Raw genomic sequence first — 26,138 nt, 5'->3', positions numbered from 1 at the left:
GTTAAAAGACAGGTAATAAGCAACGTTGATTCCATTTAAAAGATCAGGAAAAAAATCTAAGACGAAAACCCTGTGTGTCAAGAACGAGTTAATATGTGTAGAAATGGTAAATACAAATAAAGGGGGAAATGGGTAATCAAAAATCTTCCCGATTGTCCCTCTTACATTTGTAAAACCTGAAATGAAATAACCCTACCATGCAATGCACACACTCAGGTGGTTATTCTCAAGAAGATGTACAAGTAAGTAACCAGTTCATACCTTAATCTTTTCCTTCTCCTTCTCTTGATCCCTGTAGGCAGAAGCCATCTGAAGGAAAACGTTAAAAAAGTGGAATTCTGAATTTTGATTTTGCCTCTCATTTTGAACTATTACAACATATATAGTATGATTATTCTAATAATCCGAGAAATAAAATCTAAGATTTGTGCATTTGACATGTCTTATTCTTATATCTGAATAAATGTAAAACCAAAACATACAGTCAAGTACTGTCAATATGAGTATGATTTGTGTTAGCTAATCTTTCATGTGTGTGAGGATGCAGACTGTACTCTGGAAGATTTGCCCAGAGCAATGGACTTCTTGAGACCTTCATGACCAGATGATGATGAAAATTACTGTTCTGCTGAGCAATTTCATTTTGAGCAATTTCTTGATCTGAATCTCACCTCATTGTACTTGCCCCTGTAAGCCATCATCATCTTCTCCATCTCTTTAAAGCGGCGGTACAGTTCCTCCTTGTTCATGGTACGGAGGCTGAAGGACGCCTCAGAGTCAAGGTCGCTCTCCGCGTCCGACGGAGCGTCGCGGTTCTTACGGCCAAACGGGAGGCTCTGGAACATCCCCGCTAGCGAGTTTATGGATTCCCGGGACTCCGTTCTGGGCAGGGGCTGCAAAGGAAAACATTTTCAAACTTAACTTTTTATCTTAAAACTGTCAAATCTGTACAAGTGACCACCTCTACATAAGGACCACCTGGCCATTGATATACGGTCAAATCTGTACAAGTGACCACCTCTACATAAGGACCACCTGGCCATTGGTATGCAGTCAAATCTGTACTGGTGACCACCTCTACATAAGGACCACCTGGCCAATGTGACTACTTTTTTTGGTGATTCCTTAGATGATTTTTCTCATTGACACAAGGAATAAACAAGGATCAACTTCTTTTTATTTTTTTGTGTGCTTCGTTGTCTTTCAAATCATATTACTGTTATATCTTGCATCATGTGAAATCAGGGGTCACACAAATCCAGTTTTGGTTACTGTATTTTCACTCTAGTCAAAAGGGGGCTTAACAAAGCCAACCAAGTAAATACTAAGCGACAAATACCATGCTGTTGTATAATCAAATTGTATTTTCAATACTCAAGAGTACAATCTAACTAAGTACCTTTTCTGCCTGAGGAGTTGACTGTGCCGAGTGCTCTGCATCTGAGTCCACATCAGAAGCTTTCACCTGAGATCAAAGTCAAGGTGTTTGAACTTTGGTTATTATCAGCACAATCATAACAAATCATGTGTTATTTTTTAATGTAGTACTAAGTCCTTGGTGCTTCTTAAGAAATGTGACTGTGATAGACTTTGTGGGTTAGGCCTTGCAAACTTTGATTTCATCAATGACAAATGTAACTAGAATGGCAACATTTCCAGGAAAATGCAGGATATTCCCCTCCCATTACCTACACCTCAAATATGACATCCTTAGCATTGACTGTAAGGGTATTATGAAGTTTCTGCATAAATTATGCAAGAGAGGTCTGCATTAGCATAATTTATGGTCAGGTGTATTCACCTTTCCTAAAGGTACCTACAACTGAAATATGACATCCGTAGCTTTTACGGTAAGGAAAATTCAAGTTTATGCATAAATTATGCAAAGGAGGCCCTCATTAACATAATTCATGGCCAGATTTTCTAAACTTCCCTAATGGTAACTACATCATAGATATGACATCCGTAGATTTTACGGTAAGGGAAATACAAGTTTATGAATAAATTATGCAAATGAGGTCCTCATTAGCATAATTCATGGCCAGGTGTGTTCACCTTTCCTAAAAGTACCTACATCTCAAGTATGACATCTGCAGCTCTTACGGTAAGGGAAAAACAAGTTTATGCATAAATTATGCAGATGAGGTCCTCATTAGCATAATTCATGTCCAGGTATATTCACCTTTCCTAAAGGTACCTACATCTCAAAGATGACATCTGCAGCTTTCACGGTAAGGGAAATACAAGTTTCTGCATAAATTATGCAAATGAGGTCCTCATTAGCATAATTCATGTCCAGGTTTATCCACCTTTCCTAAAGGTACCAATATCTTAAAGATGACATCCGCAGCTTTTATGGTAAGGGAAATGCAAGTGTATGCATAAATTATGCAAATGAGGTCCTCATTAGCATAATTCATGTCCAGGTGTGTTCACCTTTCCTGAAGGTACCTACAACTCAAAGATGACATCTGCAGCTTTTACGGTAAGGGAAATACAAGTTTCTGCATAAATTATGCAAATTAGGTCCTCATTATCATAATTCATTGTCAGGTGTGTTCACCTTTCCTATAGGTACCTACATCTCAAATATAACATCCGTACAATGTAACATAAGGTACATATAACTTTCTGCAATACCATTAGTAGAGCTACCACCACACATCTACTTGTTTTTTGGCAGAAGAAGAAGAAGAAGAAGAAAGAAGAAGAAGAAGAAGAAGAACAGGCAAGCAAAAACAGTATATCCCCCTTCCCACTGGAAGGGGAATATAAAAAATGTTGAGCATACAGAATAAGGTGTGTGATAATCAGTATAGTACAAATGTGTACTAGAAAGAGGAGGGGTGTTGTTTTAACAAAGCAAGCTTGGCTAACAGCATACTGAACCCACTTACTACTATATCATCATAAAACATTGTAGTTGATGCTAGGAATCGAAGGAGCACAGCAAAACACACACCAGAGACACAAACAATGACAATAGCACAGACATAGGCACACTTAATAATAAGATAGCCTCAAATGGATCATTCAAAAGGAGTAAAACAATTGCCCAACAAGCATCAATGCTGCATCATTTTTCATGCTTGTATAGAGAAGCTAGCGTAGTCACTCTGCAAGCTATTGCTTAACCAGAACGTAAGGGTGATATCATAGTATCAAATTTTGGAGAAATCATTTTCCACTCCAGTGTCTGTTCTTGGCTCATGTACGGCCACATGTACACAAATTCAAATTTATGGATGACATATTCTTGACACATCAAATTGGATGTGACAGGGCAAAAGAAATATTTTGCCTGTTCTATACTAGCCTCCGTTGCAGTCCTTTTCCCGCAGCGATTTTTTTTTTCAATTTTTTTGTAGCCTTTTTTGCAGTCCTTCCCCAGCAGCGGACACAGGGTCTACAGCGGACACAGGTGCACGGCGGACACAGGGGCACGGCGGATACTGGATCCCAAGCAGATATGCCCCCCCCCCAAAAAAAAAAATTGAAAAAAAAAATCGCTGCGGGAAAAGGACTGCAACGGAGGCTAGTTCTATACATGGACTGACATCCATGTTTTGCCTCAAATATACTCTCTTTTGAGACTAGTTATTCCAATTACAATACAGTCCACACCCTCTCTTCCTCTGGTGGTTTTGATATGTACTACATGTAAGTAACAGTCACTTCTCAAATTGTATCACTTCACAAGTTGTCATAACACCAAAAGGACTAAGATTTTATCTAATCCATAAGAATAGACAATAAACCAGTGAGAGAGTGAGTAAGACCAAAATGAATGAATTAATTCTGCAGCCATTCCCAATAAAATCAAATTGCAAGTTTGCATGACTTAACAGTGCACAACACAGCGAACACACAGCCAGTGAGACGGACTGACCTTATGAGGGGGTAACATGTAGCTGTTGGAGCCCTTAAGAGCAGTGAGGGAGGACAGGAGGTCAAGAGCAGCTGACCGCATGCTGCCGTCGGCCGCAGGGGCCTTGTCAGACTGGACAGAAGAGGAGTCCACGTAGAAATACAGACATGCAAGATTATATGTCAGAGACATGGAAATACATTTACATGTATATTCACATGAGCTTCAATCTTTGGCTGTGGGGCTATGTCAGAGTGGAATAAGAATACTAGTAGTCCACGTAGAAATACAGACATGCAAGATTATGAGTCAGAGACATGGATGATGGAATACATTGTGTTCACACAAGCTTCAATCATTGGTTGCAGGGGATTTTTCAGACTGGACAGGAGAGTAGTGTGCACAGAAATACACATGCTAAGACAACGAAGGAAGAGATGGTGATGTTTTTGACAGACAAAATGTTGAGGCTTCCACAAGTATTGCCTTGTTACAGAATACAAAAGTTACTCAAGCAACACTGGATACATTTTATAGTGTCCTAGAATGTCCTAAATTCCAAGAAATTGAGAAAAATGTCTTCACAAATCCAATTTCATTTTTGAAATGATGCCATCCATAAAATCAACTTTGAGTTGCCTTATACAACCTTAACACATGATGTATCCCCCTGGCATATATATATATATATATATATATATATATATATATATCCTCCGTAGTTACTGTTGGCTCTCTCTCGTTGCTCTGTGGTAAGCAAGCCATCAGAGAGAGCCAGTGGTAACTATGGAGGATGGTACCCAGGCTAAGGTACAAATGTATCGTCTCATGAGATGATGACAGCCTGGGTACCATCCTCCGTGGTTACAGCAGGCTCTCACTTATAGCTCCGTGGTAAGTAAACAATCAGTGACAGCCAGTAGTAACTACGGAGGATGTTAACCAGGCTAAGGTATCAGTACATCTCATGAGATGATGACAGCTCTCTGAATATCACATTCTCATAAATATTGAAATCTTTGCAGTGGTTAAATGTTCGCAGAACAGTACGTTAGTACAAATGTAACTATCGTCAGTTTGCTGCGTCGGGAATGTATAACATTGTCTCGTTTTTGCATAGTTGTACATGCATGTCAATAGGCCTACATAGGTAGACATATATGAAAATGGCATGATAATAAAATATCATATTCAATATTTCTGTCTTGTGAGTTAGATAGCCCCTACCTTGGTGGGTGTGTGGTCCACCCTGCGAGGCGTCCCAGCCGACCATATCGCTGGTTTCCTGGCCAGGGGGGTGGCCGGGGACGCTGCATTAACGCTGGCGGGGGGAGTGTGACTTGGACTGTCCTAGAATCAGATACACATTGGAAAAAAGAATGCAACACTTTAAGTTAAATCATGCAATCCAGGTACAATCATTTGTGTGTTAAAAATGTTACTGTACAATTCTATAGTACAGGCTATAGAGGGGTGGGGGTTAGTGATTCTGGTTTAAAGACAGGGCTGGTCTAAGTATTGCTTGAATGTAGTCTTTCTGTAGTACTAGTACACTTCAAAACTGCGCTCTACATGTACATGGTATGTTGACTGATGCCATCACAACTAAACATCATCAACCAACCTCACCTCCAAGTCCCTCAACAGACGAGAACTTTCCGACATCGCATCGTATGTTTCCATGCCTCTAAGTTAACAATTCCAGTTGTACTGATCAGATACAGCGACTGACACACACCGACAGAACCAACACCACCTCACCTCCACGTCCCACAACAGACGAGAACCTTCTGATATCACACTGTACGTTTCCATGCCTCTAACAATTTTACTGATCAGATAAAGTGACTGACGTGCAACGACAGACCCTACACAACCTCACCTCCAAATCCCACAACAGACGAGAACTTTCCAACATCACACCGTTCCTTTCCATGCCTCTAACATTCCCAGTTTTACTGATCAGATTGACACACACCAACAGACCCTACACACGCCACTCGCAACCCAATCTATTTGATTACCGCAAAACGGATTGATCCAATGGAATCACCACCGCGAACAGGTGACGATTCCCTCTGTAGTAAGGAGATTGAATGGAGCAAGACTTGATTAACAGCAGGATTATATAGCTTTGGGTTTCTCTAACATCACATAATTCAAAGTGCTACCTTGGGAACAGTATTAATTTTAAGTCGTACTTGCTATATAGCTATTTAACTCTAAAAGGCTATGTTTTTACTTTTACCAGCATGTTTGGTAAAATTTGTTTGATTGATAGCAAATTCATGTAACTGTTGAATTTTAACAATCCCTTTTGTGGAAAAGCAATAATCTAAGGCACATGATGATGATGACGAAGGAATATTTTTGGTTTTGGACCCTAGATCTAGATCTCTTAGTCTTAATCAAGCTTAAGGATGAATTTATGAGTATTACCGTGACAGAAATCCAATTTTGGTTGTTCAGCGATTGCCATATAGTGGAGAGGTGGCCAGTCTGATCTAATTAACTAATATAGATGACGGAAGTCTGGCGGTGCGTCATGCTACCTGTGTCCCGCCCACGCAGACCTGCAGTATTACGTCAGGACCAGCCTCGTTTGTCAACCTTGGGGAGTTTCTCGTTAGATCATATTGATTGTATTCTCCAGAGGGTGGGAATAAAGTGGCTGGCTGCTGTGCACAGGAATTTCTCATAGTACTAAAGTATACTGAAGACGTAAATACAGGCATGCTATCTGTGATCTGTTATTTGCAGGCAAAAACTGAAATTTAATTTTGACTTTTGAGATAAAATGTTATGAGAAAAGCTGTTCTCAAGGCAAAATAGATTTGTGAGAAGGCATTGCATTTTGAATCACCATATGGCAGGCTGCTCTGGGCTGATACTTAGACTCCTGTACACCTGTTCATACTAGGATTCCCGATTCGGGAATCACCCAGGCACGGGATTGGTCCTGATTCAATCTGCCGAATCCACAAGAGGTGGATCAGGATTAACCCCCCTCACAGTCGTATTCAGGATTTATGCTGATAAAAAGGTTACTGTAACTAAAATAAATATCTTTCAATTTGCTTATCATGCCAAAAATCTCCATAATCTTATTTCCCCAATATTCAGTTAATCTTGTTTTGGTATCGGCCAATTGAACCATCATAATCAAAATTCTGTAAACTGCAATTTCAAAAATGACAGAAAAAATTAATGAATATGTGATCTGAAATATCATATATACAATATCAGATTTATTAACGAAGGTCTGTAATTCAAGCAACATCCATCCCAAGGGCTATTACAGATTATTGGATTTTACTTAAGATATTCTGCTGAATGTGCGTAAATCAATATTAGTTTTATGTTTGTGTGGGCCTTGTCTGTGAAATGAAAAGAAGAGATGACAACTGATATACTGTAGATGTTGAAATTTTTGCGGTGGTTGAACATTCTCGGTTTTCAAGGTGGCCTCTTCAACGCAAACTTAAAACCACAGCAAAGTTGTTCTGTCTTCTGTCCAACTACCCCCTTGTTTCAGCCGCAAACTTAAAACTACAGTGAACACTCCATTTTGTCCCAACCACGATATTGAATGCCCACAAACTTAAAGGCTTTTACCACATAAATTTTGTACTATTAGAGCTCAATTATTGTAGACAATAGATAACCTTGATACGTCGATGAAGATTAGACATCCAGGTAATAAGATACACCAAAAAAGCAATTACTCAAACAACTGGATATGATTTTGGAAACGGTCAGACGTTTCAAGTACCATCCACAGTCACTGACGAAGAGTAGTGGATGCTACTTGAAACGTCTGACCGTTTCCAAAATCATATCCAGTTGTTTAAGTAATTGCTTTTTTGGTGTAATAGATAACCTGGTGACGGTGACATATCTAGCTGTCAATATGCCATGGTATTTACCATACATTGTACCTGATGCAATTGTTGTGCAATAAACTTGACTTGACTTGACTATCTAGTCTGAGAGTGTAAGACCTAAATGTTATTTCTAGAAAAAAAGCAGTTGAGGGACCAACACTGAAGGCAAGAGGGGGGGACCAAGTGACGAGACGAAGTAAAAGGAGAGAAGACTTGTCTTTTCAAACTAAAAAAGGAAGATGTTTATACATGTAAATATTACAATGAAGTAGTATTTCACATATAGCACCTGGATTATGACTCCCTTTGAAAAGGAGGGCCTTTGATTTTTGGAGCAAAGTATTTCAATGTTGAAGGATGAATATGTGGCACTGACTTGTAAAATATACTGTTGTGTCAGCTCACATCCAAATAGTATTGGTATAACTTATAAGCGTAGTTGGAGGAATTCACTTGAAAGGTGTGGTGCTCCTGCTGTATAACTTTATAAGAACACTGAGGCTGACAACCAATTTATAGTAATATCACCAGACCCAGTTGTTAATTGAGATTGATGATAAGATGAGAGAGATATGATTACTCTCACCTCTCAAATAGAAGTACCCCCTGGAATAGAAGTACCCCCCGGACAAATTTTTCAAAATGTAATATAAGTACCCCCTGGAATAAAAGTACCCCCCGGAAAATTTCAAAAATCGACAGTCGAGGCTAGGTAAACTGTGTCCATACATGTACAACTGTCACTGTCAGAGGGAAATAAGATAATAAGCAGGTAGGTAACTTATATTTAGTCAATTATGCCATACCTATTAAGTACATAGATATTGAACAGAATAACTGTCCATAGCTTGTTCAAATCATGATGATCTTCCTCGCCTCTTCGTAAAATATAATAGTAATATTGAAAAATTGGGCATAGGTTCCCCGCTATGACCCCTAACCGGGGGCCACGGTGCTTTCAAATTCAACAAGTGAAAATGTACATGATACATGCTTTTTCTACTTGGAACTTGAAGCAAGTGATCAAAGAAAATTGTTATATCATTTTATTATGACTGACAATCAGTGACATATAACAAAAAATCATCAGAGTACTTTTAAAAGTTAAATTTCATTTCATTTTATTTATACAGGGGAAATACACCTGATCATGAAATGTACCTGATCATATTTTCTAAAGACATCAACCACAAAAATATGAACACAGTCCTTCCACAGAAGAAATATGTCTATAAACTTTTGCTCCATAGCGTCGAAAACAAAGTGAGACGCTCGGATTTCGAGTTCCCGCGGTAAATCCCACAATATTGAATAGAGATCGACTGTAAAAGTAGCTCAACGTCACAGACCGCACATACTAAGAAGTTACCCATTACGTGTTGACACTAGAAACCCGCGATGAACCGCCAAAATTGGGAAAATCTTACGATTATTTAAAAAAATGAACCCTCTGAAAATAAATATGGCGCTGTGTGTCTATATAATATTTCCATGCGTTTACGGTATCATTTTAAAGATCGGTATCCGCACTACGCAATATGCTGCTAGTTTTACTGTCGCCATGCCTGAGAGTGGCGGCCATGTTTCGCGATTTCGCGCTGTTGTTTACCGAATCATATCGGACATATTTCTGCCGTTTTAGAGATTTTGTGGCCTCAAAACACATATCACAAGGGAAGTTAAGTTATGATTGTTGTTTTGACGTGTTACATGTCTTCTGCGAACAAATAATTCTTCCGCCGCGCTGCCGATACTACGGATATAGTGGTCAGGAAATTATTATTCCCTGTGTAGGCGAGCACCCTACTGACCATACGTTTTTGATCAGCGTGCTTTGGTTTACGATGTAAACAGAGACTATCAAAGTTATTTATATGAAAATTGTATTTTAAAATGTCAATGTCGCGTCTTATTTTCCGATTTACTTTGTAGCGTCATAGCGATATCGACCGATATGTTACGAGTGCCGCCAGGATACTTTTCACAGGGCCGTCAAAGCGGCGAGAAAAGCAACGCCGGTAGGCCGAAAAATAGCGAATTACGAGCAAAAATACCGGGGAAATATGGGCAGAAAAACCTTAACTTGCGATTTTAGAGGGATTCCTGGTTTGCAAAGCCTCAATTTTTCAAAAAATAATAAACGTACCGTCTAGAATAAGAACGTACAGGGTGGAACTATTGGCGAAAAAAAATAAACGTACCGGTACGTTTATTTGAGAGGTGAGAGTAGTGTATTGACTGTGATTTGAACTTTTGTGCATTTGACCAGTACAGTACCAAACCTTGGATCCAAGATACTACTACACACCGATCTGTGTAGGACACCAAATTATAACATGATCACTACAAACCTTATTTTTATAGTAGCACCAAGGACCAAGTACACTATAAAATTTCATTGTCAAAGGTATTGTTTTTTTAACTGTACACAGAAAAGTTCCTTTTTCAAATAGAGGATGCCACTGGGTTTTGATAGAAACAATGATGATACAGAAAGATGTTAGATATTTGATGAGGATATTTTAAATTGAACAGAGGAGACACCATGACCATATATTTTGTGGACTGCTTGGTGATCCTATAAAAATCATAGCAAATAATAAAAATCAATCCTTCTGTTAGGCAAAAATTATATCATTTTGCATTATATAGTGGTTATAATGTCTTAAACCATATTTGTAGAATAGGCTTCATGGGAATATGTGTGTATGTTCAAATTAACTTTATCAAAGATTGTAGAAACACTTGTTGTAAATACTAGAAATCAAACTACGATCCAAAATACAAGAGTTTTTACAAACAACTGTTTCTTAGACAAAGACCTCATAACAAACAACCCAATGGGTGAACTATTGTCTTCATTTCTTTCGCGAAGGAATCATAATAACAAATTAATTTGTGATGTTTATGTTGTCTGCAGTAACGCCCCCCTCCCTCTTTAAAAACCCCTCCCAAGTTCTGCTATTCTACACCCAATATCTCACCGGTTCTCCCTTCGATGGTGAAGCCCCAGTCAGCAACCTGTTCACCGGCGACTTCCCCGCCTCTTCTTCTATCTTGTTTTTCAATTTCCGAAACATTTCGGCAGTTTGTTAAAGAAAACTGTGTATCGAAAGTGTAAAAATCCAACCCATCGGCTACGTGTAGCGTTTATAACGCATTGTGGGTATGGACCTTTGAACCCTCACCTTTAAACCAAGATGGCCGCGCCCATTTGACGTGAGGTTGGTTTTTTTGTTTTGATGAAAACGATCATATTCTACACCATTCTGTGACGTCTTTTTTGCTGATGGAAGATAAAGTGAGGACATAACGATTCTCAGAATACATTAAGATTCTCTATTTAGACATCGGTGGTATGTGGGTCACTGAATTCCTGTAAAAATGCTGTTGTTGTTATACAGTATGCAGTATAGTGTAGTGAGTATATATTTGTGTGACTTACTGTAAAATGCCTCAAGTTAGCAGGGCTTTAATTTTGTGGTAGGGAGAAAAAATTATGAAGTATTCAGGTGGTTTTTAATTTTAGCAGAAGACCAAACAAGCATTTTCACAATGGTTTTAAGTTTGCGGCGAATAGCTAGGTCACTGAAAATGATGATTAATAACATTAAACCACTGCTATAATTTCAAAATTTACAGTATTTTGGCAACCCTGGTCCTAACTTGCTAAACAAACACTGTAAACATAAATGATAACAAACATGGTGATGGGCCAGGGTGATAGCCAATAGACTATTTCCGAAATCCCTATAGTGTTCAGAAAGCCCATAATATTCCATCCCACATTAACGGTATACCGTCTTCTAATGCTCTCCTATTAAAAATAGTTAATTTTTATTCACGTGCCTAATTGTCAGTCCTTTCTGTCTTTCAGATTTATTAATCATACTTCACAGGCTGGACATATAGAAGAGTGAAAAAAATCTGCCATTAGAACTGAGAAGAATGAGGTTGAAGGAGCTGGAGAGTTATCTCCAGGACGTGGAGACGTTTGAAGAGCCCAAGGTTCTGTTGGAACAGTACCCAACATCTCCACATATAGCAGGTGAAATATTTAGTCTCCACCTACCCTGGGAGACCAGACACCGTATATCGGCCAAATACGGCTAGCGGAGCTTGAGTTTACAGCGGAGATTGGGGCGGGGTCGGTCTTCGGGGGGCAGCGGGAGGGTGGGCCGGGAAAGCTTGGGAGCGCGTGCGGTGCTCGGTGGCGCGCCGAATACGGTGTCTGGACTCCCAGGGTAGTCTCCACCAGACAAACTAGGCTGTCTGAAAAATGATAAAATCTAGTCAAATACTGTATAAAGACATTAGTGAAACTCTACAACTGGATGAAATTCGGAGATTTATTTCCAGACGTTACAAGTAACATCCTTCACTCTTCTTCAGCATCACTATAATGAACTGACAGAACGAATCAGCACTAGTACTTGTTACAAAATAGTCAAATACTGAAATAGGTAATCTGCCAGGGGCGTCACCATAGATTATGATTTGCCCACACGTTACCCTTACCTGCTGTATCGTATAGACCCAATACAGTGCTGTAGAGGGAAAGATAGAAGATAAAAGATAACCTTCTTTTGCTGTTGTTATAAGCTTTCCAGGTAATAAGATACACCACATACATGAAGCACTTACGACATTGACGAAAAGTAGTGGGTGCGACTTGAAACGTCTGACCGTTTCCAAATTTATATCCAGTCGGTTGAGTAACTGTTACTTGGCATATCATGATGGCGTGACATGTGCTTGCCCCTGACTCCTCCAGCCTATATGCTGTACACCATGCAGACCAAGTATGTGCTTATACATGTACATGGTAAGACTGTGTTTGATAGCTGATTTCTTACCCAGGCCCCAGCCCATATGATGTACACCATGAAGACCTGTCACAGTGCTGTGCTATGGAGGGTATGGTAGAAGATAAAAGATATCCTAGTATTTCTGTCTATTGTCATGCTGATGATGTACTTTCTCTTGATCCCCCAGCCCACATGCTGTACACCATGGAGACCCAGTACAGTGCTGTGGAGGGGAGGCTGGTGGCAGACCTGGGCTGTGGATGTGGAGTCCTGTGTGCTGGGGCCGCCATGTTAGGGGCAGGGTAAGCTTACTAGCCATATGTACAATCAACCCAGTATATATGTACTAGTACACTATACTTCAAGCTATAATGCTGAGCTCAATCTTTATTCCTTTGATTATCATGGTTTGCAATTTGATAGATTCTGTACCAGGAACTCTTGAACCTTTGACAGGTTTCAACTCAATGCAGAATGTCAAATTGGGGTCCCTTTTTGCATTTCAATGAATTGCAGATCAAGAAGTCAAGTGTCTTTTCATAACGTACAGCTTTGAAATAACTTTTTTTCGTCTTAAAACATTTGATGGTCAAAAAAATATAGATCACCACTTGAAGGTGAAAGTACTGCAGCTATAATACAAAAAGGGGCACCAATATGACTGCAAGAAAAGAGTTTTATTGTACAGTGTTATAGCACAGCAAATGTTTAACCACCCTACTCAGTGCCTGTGTGGGGTTCGACATCGATGAAGACGCCCTGTCCATGTGCCAGTCCAACTGCACAGACCTGGAGCTGGACAGTATACACCTGATACAGGCTGATGTCACACACCTGCACACCTGTCCCGGCAGGTGGCACAAGGCCTTTGACACCGTCATCATGAACCCACCGTTCGGGACCAAGAAAAACTGGGGTGAGTCAAGACTTATGAAACATTCCTATGTTAATTTTGCCAAATTGAAAGTAACTTGACAAATAAACTTAAAGAAAAAGTTCCAATTCACGTACTCAATCACTATCCGGTTTAACCTTTTCTGTTTTCCATCATCTGGGGGTTTGACGTGCTTGCACATGGCACCTTCCCTTCACCTCACTTATTAAACATTCCTATGTTAATTTTGCCAAATTGAAAGCAACTCAACAGATTGACATAGAGAAAAAGTAACAACACCTTCCTACATGTACTTATCCCCTTTAAGCTTCCTCATGTGCAACAGTATGCAAATCTGTTCCATACACGAATTGAAGAAAAAATTCACAATTATAAACATCATTTCACAAACAACCTGGTATCAAAGAAAACAGCACACTTGAGAAGATTAGGGGTGTCCATGTGTACTTGGCTTGCACTTCTAGTAGTCAAAAAACCATATACACTTTGTCTCAAGTCTTAAGCTTTGAATTTTATGTGCTTTACCTGTACTATTTGATTTGTGATGTTGCTTTTTTTTCAGGAATCGACATGACATTTTTGAGAACAGCCCTGGACATGGCCACAGAATCTGTCTACTCTCTCCACAAAACATCAACAAGACAAGTATGTTTGTATACACTGGTATATACTTTTCTTGAATAATTGGGAATTTCTTGATAATATTTTGATTTTCCTTTTCTCACTTTTACTCAACTATAGACCACATCTGTTGCCTTGTGCAAGACTTCTGACATCAAGCGTTTCTTAAGTTTTGATTGTTAAGGAATCAGACATTTTAGATAGAACAGTGGTCTTTTACACAATCTCCTTCAATTTCAAGTGATACATTTTGTTAGCCTCCAAGCAGGCCCAATGGATTGCAAAACCATATCCAACTGGAAGAAGGAGCTTGTATAGCAATCCAAGTTGGGTTGCAAAAGCGACTTCTTCCAGTTGAATACGGTCTTCGCAACCTATAGATCTGCTTGGAGATTAACATTTTGTGTAAATGATCCAAATTAACTGTGAAACAAATACTAGACACAGGAATAGAAAACAATGCTGTCAGTCAATATTTAGAAAATAATGTTGATCTCACTACAATATTATTTTTTATTTCATTTCCAGCACATCAAGAAAAAAGCCAAAGAGTGGAATGTGAATATGGAAGTTGTTGCAGGTACATACCAATCTATTGTTGAATTTTCATGTGAAACGTTTAAATTTTCCTCTCCAGTAATTACATTTTGTATATTAAACACTCACCAACTTTGCACTGTTCAGCAAGGAAAGGAGGGCAGGGAGATGGTTACATTTATTATGAGCAATTTTTGTCATCTACTGCAAATCAGAAATATCATTACAGCATTTTGTATTAAGTTGTATTGTATTTCTTTCCATCAGAGCTGAGATTTGATCTTCCAGCGATGTATAAATTCCACAAGCACAAGTTGGTAAGAGAAAGACTCTTTCCAATTCACTGTTTTTTTGCAATGTTTTTTCTTAAGTTTCTTCTTTGACACTATTAAAGAAGTCTAAGTGAAGTTGTTAAATCATTGATTTAAAATATTAGTTGATTTTAAACTATATTGTAAGTAACTGTCTCAATTTCAGTAGTATTCTATTTTTCAATGCTCTTGGTAATAACTTGCCTACAGCTGTACCTCACCACTGTACATCTAATGCCAATGCAATTCAGGTTATTAAAATTAATATTGATTTGCAATGTTGTATAATGAATAAAGTTCAAGTCTATGGCTGTTTTTGAAACTTTGTCAATTTAAGTCGTCTGGTATTAAAAAGTTTCCTCTTTCATTACAGGTAGATATTGAAGTGGACTTCATCAGATTTTCTTTCCCAGGCAAATAAAAAATCATCAACCTGTACATGTACATCATGGACCAGACCTTCATGATTACTAACTGCAATGAATCTTACTGTATACTGTAATTCACTTTATCTTCACGGTGTAAGTAAAATGATTTTCAATGAACTTTACTTCACGATGGCGGCAAGTGATTTACAGAACGGATGTGTGAAGGAATTCATGAATAAGATCAAATAATAACAACAGTTTTTTTCACGGTGATGATAAGTTCACGGTACAGAGGTGACCGTGAAAACAGTGAGCATAAAGTTACAGTGAAAAAACAAGAATTACAGTAGTCTACCAGACAAAAAGAACTCCTGCTTCAGTGTTTATGACATATAGTTCCTCAGATGGATAAAGATCTATACATATATATCAAGAAAAGGAAGACACTGCAAGAACTTACTGAGTCTACTGAGGGCAGATCTGAAAGAAAGAGGACTAGGATCGTTGCGGACAGAAAGAAAACGTTGCTAAGGATGTTGTGAGGAACCGGACTAAGTGGAGAAAATTGAAGAAAGACTGATTGAAGCTGCAGAGTGTCCAGACTCAATGACTACTGCAGCAGCAGAATACAGTGGACTATTACTAGTTCCTGAGGCTAATTCTATCCTCTGAAACCTGCCCATCATGTTGCCATTACTTTAGTAGGAACACACAGAAAACCGGACAGTTTAGGACACCTGCAAGTGTCTTAAAGCTTGTCTCCTATAGATCAATATCTGGACTTCGGTACTGCTTTGACAGCTGTTATGCCATAGTACGACTGGTGCACAACAAGTGACGGCTGGATGTCGGATATCTTGGCACATCCTGGAAACATGAAATAATCATATTATGAAGATGTACTAAAACAGTGACACAAAGTTGCTATATTCATATGGTTCATATATGGTATTTTATCCTAAGATATACTGAACTAGGAATGTGTTATAATGGAAAAGACACTGTACATGTACCAGTGATACGACTGCCTGTAGTGATACTTACAATACATACAATACGTACTGACCAAATATACGTACATGTACTTGCCCTGCCCACTTGATTCAAACTTAAACATACCTGCCCTGTCCATGTGATACGGACTGACTATACATACATACTTGCCTTGTCCATGTGATACAGACGGACTAGTTACGCATACTTGCCCTGTCAATGTGATACGGACTGACAATACATACTTGTACATGCCAAACACGTACCTGTCCTGGCCATGGCCAGACTGAGTTCATCTGTCAGAATCTGAAGAACCTGCTGGACTCCTTCTGCGCCCTAAGAAGAAAACATGAATTTAACATTAAGAAAAAAATACTCAAGGATCGTCTAAACTTGCGTGATGCTAGGGTCCCATTTCCCAACCGGAGCCCGACTGGATTGTTTGTGGAAACGAAAAATTAATTAAAAGTGTATATAAATAAAAATGCACAAGCTATGCTCTTTACTTTTTGGTACGTTTTGTGTTGTCTTTTATATCATACTTTTCGTTCCCAAAGACTGCCCGGCCGGGCTCTGTATTGGAAATGTGACCCAAGCATCACTGTCCGCGAGATCAAATCTGGAAGGTCAGACTTACATTGTGTGCGAGTCCCCAGAGTGCAGGCCTGCCGATGAACACACATCTGGCCCCCAGCGCCAAGGCCTTCAGCACGTCCGTCCCAGTCCGGACCCCTCCGTCCAGGTAAACCTCCGCCTTACCTTCAACCGCACGGACGATGTCGGGCAGGACGTCAACCTGTAGAAATATCCATCTACTCCTTGTTAATGCCATTTTGACTTCATCTTACCAATGACATCCGTGCGCGCATCGATTTCCATCAGTTGGGTTTTAAAGAAAAACGGGAATTATGCTAAAACAGAACAACCTGCCTCCGGAAAGAACAAGCGCATATCAAGTTTGTCACACCGTCTTATAGAATCTACTCCTGGTTTGGCGTCTTTTCTTCTGCTACAAACAGGTGATTTGAGTCAGCATAGACTGATAGAGTTGTTAGGCATACAGTACACTGTTTTTAGGAAGCCTGCCTATTTTGTCAGTCTATGATATTTTACATATGATATCCATGTTATTTCATTCAATGTTCAGATATCTACATTTATTACACAAGTGGATAAACATTTTGGTAAAAAGTCGAAGTTGTTACTAGTAATTAAAAGTGGATGATGTCCAAAAATAGCGTAGTGTTTAGTCTTAAGTTATGTAGAAATCTTTTTTTAACCAGCATTGTTATAGGCAAAGGCATATTAGTCTTGATATTTATTACTGCTTAAAAAACTTGCCATACATTGTACCTGTTACATTTGTTGTGCAATAAAGTTTGCTTGATATGTTTACTTAGTAATGTTAGCGGAAGTTTTTCCTCACCGTTGCCGGTACGACGTCCTGTTCCCTCCCGCCGTGGTTCGACACCAGGATACCGTTCACTCCGCGGTCCACAGCCATCCTGGCGTCTTCGGCTGCATACATCATATACAGGTCAGTTACAAAAACATATATTGGTTTCCTTTGCGCAATTGCCCCAATAGCTTTGTACAATTTGTATATAACTGTTTGTGACATGTATTTTTGTAATCGTTTTAATATGTAAGTTAAGCGAGCTATCTGAAATTCAGGGTGATTTGTTTATTCACCCTGCTTATGGATGTTCGCTTTTTTTGGATTATAATAAACAAAATTAACAAAACATAATCATAGAGTACCAGGAAAAAAACAACCAATAAAAATCAATTACAAGAAAAGTTTCTAATGATACAATTACAAATCGATATTGATTGCTTCACCGATATCTTTGGCCGACGGGCACTTTGAAAGACCAACAAGAAAAGTTCTTAGAGATGGGATGGAAAATAAAAACATCGTAGAAAACAAATTTAAGAACTACGTGTATACATACATATATGCTGAAGACCTCAGAGCTGATGTTTGTTCGTTTGTTTGTTTGTTTGTTAACTGTGATTTATGTGTTTTAAAACCCTTAAGCTGCCAGTCCCGACTTAACTAGGGATACAGAAATATGCCTTGTGTGCTGGACCCGGTTATAACCGGGATAGGGTATTCCCCAGAACAAAACAGCTTTGAGTGCGTGTAGCGCGGGGAGTTAGGGGAGTTAGCGCCGCCGGGTGTTTCGCGGGTTTCGTGAGGGAGGTCAGGGGTCAAACATTTTTGATTTTTACCTGGCTAAAAAACCTGGCAGCTTAAGGGTTACGCCAAAAATAATCACTCAAGCAACTGGATAAGATTTTGAAAATATTATCCAGTTGCTTGAGTAATTATTTTTGGCGTATCTTATTACCTGGATGTCTAACCTTCATCAACGTAGCTTAAGGGTTAAGAATGTTTCTGCAGCTGCAGGTTCCGTTAGTCCGCCTAGCAGTCCCCAAGTATTAGATATACTCAAATAGATTTGCTACTACGTTGATAAATGTTAGACATCCAGGTAATAAGATGGGCAAAGTAACAGTTACTCATTACTCAAGCAACGGTGAAATTTGGAAAATCTTATCCAGTTGTTTGAGTAAGTGTTACTGTGCGTAACTATATAATTGTATTTAAGTACAATGTACTGTTTTCCACTAGAATTGGACTAAGAATTGGACTGATCAGCCACGCCCGCACCCACAAGGGCGACTGAAGTCGAGGTCTTCATCGACAACGATGGACGAACATCATCACTGTTTTCCACTACCCGAGAGAACCCCCTTCAGCACGACAGGCAGCCTGGTGTTGTCTCGGACCCACTCCACGTCTGCCCATGTAGCCGCTTCCTTCGATGTGGCTCTCAAAAGCTCTCGGTACTCCGCACTACCGATGGCATGGGGCGGCTCTACGTCGAATATGTTAGGAAACCTAGCCGGCGAGGAAGACAATACACTTATGTTTATACATGTGGTAAGGCCACAGCAAGTAATTTTTATGGATGACATCAGCGCGCTCATTAATTTCCCCTGATTCCGAAAGAAAACAAGAACTTTCATTGCCCTCGATCCGACAGTGGTCAACATGCCATAAATTGGCAAATATATGTCGTTAACGTCTACTATAGTATACCCAGTGTAGTTCCTGCCCATGATGGTATAATATTATATACATGTAATGTCCTTGGTTTTAGTTAATTGAGCTGTATACACAAGGTGTTTCATCGCATATGAATACCCAGTGTAGTTGCTTCAGATGATGGTACAACAAGCTAGATCTTTTCTGCATTTGTTGTAGTTAATCTATTGAGATGTATACACATCTACAAGGACATGTTTACTGATGTATCAATGAGGTTTTATAATATGTATGAAGCCTCATTGGGTGAATACATGAATAGAAGACCTGTTGGTCATGATATTATATTTTGTCGCCTCAATTCTTGTTTAACAAGATTTATGATATATAAATTTGAAAATATAGGAATCTTGTGTTTTTTTGCCCGCCTTATTTTTTTTGCCCTATCTCATTAGTTTTGGAGTCTACTGAGGATGTCATCCATAAAATGTACATGCTGTGGCCTAAAGGTTTATGGACAGTTCCTATCCAACTCAATTGACACGGCACAATCACTTTTATTGCTGCCTGGTACAGACGTCATTCACTGTGTTTCTTCATTCAGAAATCTACTCATTTCAAGTGAGTCTTTTCAGAAAAAAATCGTGCGATAATTACTATCGGTCGGGTGAGCAATTAAGGAAAACACTTCTACGGTAGCCACCTGCCTTCATGTCACCAACACAATGTTAATGGGAATGTCGGACGACTCGGCCCATTACCAACTCGGCCCAGTCAACTCGGCCCATTTCCCTGGTCAACTCGGCCCATCTCCCTAGTCAACTCGGCCCCAAAACCTTAAAGTCAACAGTTTGAAGTTCTCTGACAAAAAGACGTGGTCTGTATTAAATCAAGTTGATTGCCTATAAGCGACTGTGGTATGGGTCTCCAAAAACCTCAAATTAAGTCAACAGTTCGAAGTTTTCTGACAAAAAACATGGTCTCTATGAAAATTATGTTGATTGCCTTTCAAAAGCACCAGCGGTATGGAGCTCCAAAAATCTCAACAAGTCGAAGTTGTCTAACAATTAGGCAAGGAGACATTGTTACTTTTAAGTAACAATGTCTCCTTGCCTAATTGTAAAACATGTACATGTATGTTACTACCCATGGCACGGCGGGTAAACATTAAAAATTGCAGTCATGAGGTTGTGGTTTAGAAGGTGTTTTTGTTTTTATTTTGTGGAAATTTGGCGATGGGCCGAGTTGACCTCGGCAATGGGCCGAGTTGACCACCGCGATGGGCCGAGTTGACCAGATTTGCGATGGGCCGAGTTGGAAATGGGCCGAGTTGTCCTGATACCTGTTAATGGCACCGACTGTGAGATATTTAGTTTATATAATGCGCTGTAATGCTACGGTCACATTTCCAAGCCGGGCACGTTTGTGGCAATGAAAAGTATGATATACATGTAAAAGACAACAAATTAAACCCCACAAAACATGACAAGACTATCCATGAGCAAAATCTGTATATATCTGTTTATACAGACTTTTAATTTTCGTTCCTGTAGGCAGCCCGGGCGGGTCCCGGTTTGGAAATGTGACCTAGGCATAAGACATGTATGAAAACCTACTCTGTTGTGGTTCCCATTCATTATCGTAAGATAAACGCATATATTACCTAAGAGGGACCGGGTAAGATCCAGGTGCCGGCTTTTTGTCAATAGAAAATGGGAAGAAAGGCTGGTCTACAGTGAGGAATATGGCGGTGTATCCGGCTCGCTCTGCCCGATCCAGCAAGCGCTTCATGCGGCGACGGTCTTTGTAGAACAACATGTAGAACCAGTGGATTCCGCTAGGTGCCACTTCAGCAACCTCCTCCATGGAGTGGTTTGCCCAGGAACTCAGCACCATCCCTGTGTTCATGGCGGCGGCGCCTGGATAGAGAACAACGTCGTTACTCAGTCACAAACAGGAACATATATGGACTAGAACTTGCGGTTCTGTGTGACCATGTTTAATGAGCTAAGCTATAGAGAGACCTGGACAATATGTGAAAATCAATGTATTCTAAGAGTTAGCCAACGCATCAAGAACAGAATATCCGAGACCTCATACCTCCTTAAAAATTCTAATTATGCAAATAACTTGCATATTTATGTAATATATGCATGGTTATGTACATCATGATCATGGTTATGTGCGCCTTTCTAAGTTAAAACTAACTTACACATGTGATAAAGGTGAAATTACTATCATTTACCACTTGAATGAATCTATGGCCAATATTTACATAATTGGTATCTGATATTTACATAATTAGTATTTGATAACGTCTCACCTGACATAACATACATATTTTACATGTGTCAAAGTCGGTATAGAATGACGGAAAACACTGGAATTGAAGAATGAGATGGGTAGATGGAAGAGGATGGTAATTCACGAGGCGGTATTGTTGTTGGTTTGTCTGTCAATAATTTCCATACCTTTCCACTTAAAACTTACCCATGGCGGTTGCCAAGTCTGCGCCCGGATGAGCGAATCGCTGCCAGCCAGTTGGCCCGATGGCTACCGGGACATCCAGCCTGGTCCCCAGTACCGTTACCGAGGTGTCCCGGACGGACACGTCGCGCAGGTTCCGCGGGATGAGGCGGTATCTGGTCGGGATGTAGCGACATACTTAGGACTATTGTATTTGGAGATTTTTTTTACATGATCTAGGGTGAATGTTCTCAACATAGAATGAATAAGAGTTCGTAGACCACATTTCTCCATGAACTATTCTGTTTATGCAAATGACTTACACATTTACATAATATATGCTTGGTCATAAACACCTTTATCAAACTTACACATGTCGCAATATTGACAGTCCTTTTATCTACCACTTAGATGAATCATGGCCCTTTTTCATTAATTATGCAAATTATAAATTTATTTGCATAATTGGAATCTGTTGATGCTCCACTTGCCATAAACTACACATGTTACATGTATTTGAGTCTTATGATTGAAAACACTGCAAATATAGATTTTCCTCATTAGTTATGCAAATTGAGTCCCAATTAGCATAATTTGCACTTCATTATGTACATCTCAATCCAAGCTACCTGCAAACCAAATATCGTGGAAAGCCAACGTTCCTCTGTTCAGTTATTCTCCTTAGAAGATTTTCACAATAACGCCCCTGCAGTTCCAGAACAAGCTGCCAGGGGGCCCAAACCTACACCACTTCTTCATTACATCACAAGCTATCTGTCACAATAAAATCAAGACCAAGGTCACATACCAGGGGGCCCAAAATCGACCTTGAATTTTGGCTTCACAACACCCGCCCACATACCAAATATCCTCGTAATCCATCATATCAAGAGTTATGCTCTTGATAGCGTGGACCCGACAGTAGTCCGGAAACACACACAGACACACCCAAAACTATTTCTCCAAAAGTTTACACATGTTAACAAAAATTTACAAAAGTTTACAAAAGTTTACAAAAGTTTACAAATGTTTACAAAAGTTTACAAAAGTTTACAAAAGTTTACAAATGTTTACAAAAGTTTACAAAAGTTTACACAAGTTTACAAATGTTTACAAAAGTTTACAAAAGTTTACAAAAGTTTACAAAAGTTTACAAAAGTTTACAAATGTTAACACAAGTTTGCAAAAGTTTACAAATGTTTACAAAAGTTAACAAAAGTTAACAAAAGTTTACAAAAGTTTACAAATGTTTACAAAAGTTTGCAAAAGTTTACAAAAGTTAACAAAAGTTAACAAAAGTTTACAAAAGTTTACAAATGTTTACAAAAGTTTACAAAAGTTTACAAAAGTTTACAAAAGTTTACAAAAGTTTACAAATGTTTACAAAAGTTTACAAAAGTTTGCGAAAGTTTACAAAAGTTTACAAAAGTTTACAAAAGTTTACAAATGTTTACAAAAGTTTACAAAAGTTTACAAAAAATTACAAAAATTTACAAAGGTTTACAAAAGTTTACAAAAGTAAACAAATGGTTACAAAAGTTTACAAAAGTTTATAACTGTTTACAACTGTTTACAAATGTTTACAAATGATGACAGGTCACCATTGCATTGGGTGCCTGAATTGCGCTGTGAAGTACAGCAAAATACCGTACCAGCAACTAACGTTGGGTAACATAAATTCGGGATTTTTCCGATAATGGTTGACTGAAATCAATCTAGCAGAACAATAAACCATCCTTTTTTTCTATTATTCTGTCAGTATCATGTACTATCTTTGCACTAATCATATATATGGTAGATTTTGTCTCTAGTCGTGCTGACACCATAATATTTCAACTTGAAACTACCGTCCGCCGCACGCACAATGACGGTGCTGTCGGACAGGGGGGCACATTAATTCGGGAGAGAAGATTCGTCTTGAATATCTTACCGCTAATCACATTTTATACAGCAGCTATTCGTTCCATCCTTGGCTTGAGGAAAGTGCTATGGATATAGACGTGTCCAAGTAAAAAAAATACACGAAAAAACGGCCGTACCGCACACATCAGGCCAGTTCGGGAACAACCCGTGTGTTGAGTCGGTAGCTATAGAACGTCAAAGTCGACATCCACCGTCATGGCAACGTGTACATTATTCATGGAAGGTTAGCCGGATGCCGTAGCATTGATAATACTACTATGTCCATGTATTCCTTGTTGTGTTAGTAGCAAACTTTGAGGAAAATATCGTCCTCAGTCCACAATCACACGCAACATTTAGACAAAAAAGTGTTCCTCACAAACCTTTGTCGTCTGCTTGACAACAGGATTCTGGGTAATGATATGGCGGCGGGAAAATACACGTGCCGTAGGTTGTAGCAACAAAGAGGGGTTTTGATGATTGATCACACTTAGAGTCCAATTGCAGGTCAGCAATTTTAAGAAAATAAGTTGTATTGTAAATGATTGTGTTTAGCAGGAAGCGGATGTGACATTTGTCTTATAAACCAGCCGACAACGATGTAGTGTGATTCTCCCACGAAGCCCTCAAACTGTTCCAATAAGGGACGGAGAGTTTTTGTCCTCGTCGCCTTCTAATGCATGGTTATCGAAGCTTTTCAGACAGTGTTCTGAATACGTTAGTCTGTCAAGTTTGCATTTCTAGCGGTATTACTGATTTTGCATCTAGCACATATCCCTAAATACCCCGTTTTCGAAAAATCCCGAATTTAAGTACCCCACGAATTTATGTTACCCAACGTTATACAGTAAAATATCATAGTACAGTTAAAAATCTTATGGTGAAAATTTTTAGCGATTCGGTCTTCTGTCGGTGTGCACGTATATGTAAATTCTGCAGTTGGTACATCATGGTGGCAACTTCACAACATGGTTGGAGAGGAATTGAAATTTGTTTCTGTTATAAAACTTTTCATCTGCTCAAGTCCCCCTCCCCCTCCACCTGCTATGCTCTACTTTAAAAGGCTACGGGTGTAAGAGCAGGTAAAAAAATGACTTACACATTTGCATAATATATGCTTTGTCATCAACACCTTTATCTAACTTACACATGTTGTAATATGAATAGTCCTGTAATTTTCCAATTAGATGAATTATGATGTTTTTGCATTCCACTTTACATATGTTACATGTATTTGAGTCTGATAATGGGAAACACTGCAAATATAGATTTTTCATATTAGCTACCTGCATACTAAGTATCATATTGACAGTCCTATAATTTTCCAATTAGATGAGATATTGTGTTTTGCATTAATTATGCAAATTATGAATTTATTGTTGATGATCCACTTTCCATAAACTACATACGTTACATGTATTTGAGTCTGATAATGGGAAACACTGCAAATATAGATTTTCCTCATTAGCTATGCAAATTAAGTCCCAATTAGCATAATTTGCACTTCATTTTGTATATCTCTATCTAAGCTATCTGCATACTAAATATCATTGAAATCCGTTGTTCCTTTGCTCAGTTATTCTCCTTAGAAGATTTTCACAAAAACGCCCCTGCCGTTCCAGAGGAAGCTGCTAGGGGGCCCAAACCTACACCACTTCTTTATTACATCACAAGCTATCTGCCACCCAAAAATCAAGACCACAGCACGTCCAAGTCAAAAGATACAAAAATTGCAGTTCTGTTGCAGTACCAAGGTCACATACCAGGGGGCCCAAATTCAACCTTGAATTTCGGCTTCACAACACCCGCCCACATACCAAATGTCATTGTAATCCATCAAGAGGCTCTTGAGTTATGCTGACTGGAGTGGTGCGGAAACACAAACAGACAGACAGACAAACATACACACTCAAAACTATATCTCCATTTCTCATAGAGCCCATGTAAAACACGTATTTTAACATGTAAGCCTATGGGGCGCGCGAAAAAAACTCATAAATGAGACCTAAAGGTCAACTCCTTACCGTCTGAAGGCCTTTATGTTATCTTGGTAGGTTTGTCCGTCTGCAGTAGTCCGACTGTAGTACGACCAGGCAAAATCCGGTAGCTTGTCTCGCGCAGACTTCTCAGCGTCTGCGATAGAAGTTAGAGTGGCCGCAGACATCGTGAACTATACACGAACGCAGGGTACGTTAGCACAAGGCTCCTTGGTTAGCACAACCGTGGCTTCCCATAGTTACTGGCGGGGTTAATGTTCAACATCATGTTTATACTTCCAGGTCACTCACTGCTAGCCGGTGTTTACACAGTCTCTCGCTGGCTTTAGTTTAACCACAGCGGGGTTGTATTCGGGCAAAGTTGATTGATCTGTCAGAAGTTGATGTCGGCTCCCTTTTCCTAGGAAGGATGGGCCATGTTGGAAATGTCGTG

At 39.3% G+C, this 26,138-nt stretch overlaps 4 protein-coding genes across 9 annotated transcripts in view; 1 reads left to right on the top strand and 3 right to left on the bottom strand.

Moving 5' to 3' along the window:
• LOC136447244 (golgin subfamily A member 4-like) overlaps positions 1-10,933 on the bottom strand; it is a 62,542-nt gene extending 51,609 nt beyond the window's left edge. For 4 of the 5 annotated variants that reach the window (XM_066445965.1, XM_066445963.1, XM_066445966.1 and 1 more), the window contains exons 1-6: positions 10,737-10,933; positions 5,096-5,218; positions 3,890-4,000; positions 1,400-1,465; positions 672-893; positions 262-309 (exon numbers count right to left, since the gene is read on the bottom strand). In XM_066445965.1, coding sequence (XP_066302062.1) covers positions 262-309; positions 672-893; positions 1,400-1,465; positions 3,890-4,000; positions 5,096-5,218; positions 10,737-10,832 — 666 coding nt within the window. In that variant the 5' untranslated portion in view covers positions 10,833-10,933. The remainder of the gene's footprint in view (positions 1-261; positions 310-671; positions 894-1,399; positions 1,466-3,889; positions 4,001-5,095; positions 5,219-10,736) is intronic. The other variant, XM_066445967.1, reaches the window with a different exon arrangement.
• Positions 10,934-10,935: 2 nt separating this feature from the next.
• LOC136447249 (rRNA N6-adenosine-methyltransferase METTL5-like) lies at positions 10,936-16,334 on the top strand. 2 transcript variants are annotated; one of them, XM_066445975.1, is made up of 8 exons: positions 10,936-10,976; positions 11,630-11,800; positions 12,748-12,862; positions 13,286-13,476; positions 14,018-14,100; positions 14,605-14,656; positions 14,881-14,930; positions 15,298-16,334. In XM_066445975.1, exons 2-8 carry the CDS (start codon positions 11,701-11,703, stop codon positions 15,343-15,345), a joined length of 639 nt encoding a protein of 212 aa, XP_066302072.1. In that variant the 5' UTR covers positions 10,936-10,976; positions 11,630-11,700; the 3' UTR covers positions 15,346-16,334. The 2 variants fall into 2 exon arrangements, with proteins under 2 accessions (XP_066302072.1, XP_066302071.1); XM_066445974.1 differs by having other exon boundaries at positions 10,968-11,053.
• Positions 15,447-17,117, bottom strand: LOC136447250 (2-Hydroxyacid oxidase 2-like). Its single transcript, XM_066445977.1, has 3 exons — positions 16,923-17,117; positions 16,552-16,621; positions 15,447-16,159 (listed from the first exon to the last, which is right to left on the bottom strand). The coding sequence occupies exons 1-3, from the start codon at positions 17,115-17,117 to the stop codon at positions 16,062-16,064; spliced, it is 363 nt and encodes a 120-aa protein (XP_066302074.1). The 3' UTR covers positions 15,447-16,061.
• A 573-nt stretch (positions 17,118-17,690) lies between these two features.
• Positions 17,691-26,138, bottom strand: LOC136447160 (2-Hydroxyacid oxidase 1-like). The gene is made up of 5 exons (XM_066445857.1): positions 25,733-26,138; positions 21,831-21,982; positions 21,004-21,259; positions 19,033-19,193; positions 17,691-17,803 (listed from the first exon to the last, which is right to left on the bottom strand). Exons 1-5 carry the CDS (start codon positions 25,870-25,872, stop codon positions 17,691-17,693), a joined length of 822 nt encoding a protein of 273 aa, XP_066301954.1. The 5' UTR covers positions 25,873-26,138.

Source organism: Branchiostoma lanceolatum, chromosome 13 (assembly GCF_035083965.1).
Source record: "Branchiostoma lanceolatum isolate klBraLanc5 chromosome 13, klBraLanc5.hap2, whole genome shotgun sequence".
Lineage (NCBI taxonomy): Eukaryota > Metazoa > Chordata > Leptocardii > Amphioxiformes > Branchiostomatidae > Branchiostoma > Branchiostoma lanceolatum.
This window is presented reverse-complemented; position numbering and strand designations above follow the sequence as displayed.

Bases quoted from the DNA above. Each gene is read 5' to 3' on its own strand.
- LOC136447250 (XM_066445977.1), bottom strand. From the start codon at position 17,117: ATGGCATTAACAAGGAGTAGATGGATATTTCTACAGGTTGACGTCCTG. The intron at 16,622-16,922 runs GTAAGTCTGACC...TTTTCTTCTTAG, and splicing joins TCTGGGGACTCGCACACAAT to GGCGCAGAAGGAGTCCAGCA. The intron at 16,160-16,551 runs GTACGTGTTTGG...TCATGTTTCCAG, and splicing joins TCTGGCCATGGCCAGGACAG to GATGTGCCAAGATATCCGAC.
- LOC136447249 (XM_066445975.1), top strand. From the start codon at position 11,701: ATGAGGTTGAAGGAGCTGGAGAGTTATCTCCAGGACGTGGAGACGTTT. The intron at 12,863-13,285 runs GTAAGCTTACTA...CACCCTACTCAG, and splicing joins GCCGCCATGTTAGGGGCAGG to TGCCTGTGTGGGGTTCGACA. The intron at 13,477-14,017 runs GTGAGTCAAGAC...CTTTTTTTTCAG, and splicing joins CGGGACCAAGAAAAACTGGG to GAATCGACATGACATTTTTG.
- LOC136447160 (XM_066445857.1), bottom strand. From the start codon at position 25,872: ATGTCTGCGGCCACTCTAACTTCTATCGCAGACGCTGAGAAGTCTGCG. The intron at 21,983-25,732 runs GTAAGGAGTTGA...CATCCCGACCAG, and splicing joins AACATAAAGGCCTTCAGACG to ATACCGCCTCATCCCGCGGA. The intron at 17,804-19,032 runs GTAGTGGAAAAC...TGATGTATGCAG, and splicing joins GCTGAAGGGGGTTCTCTCGG to CCGAAGACGCCAGGATGGCT.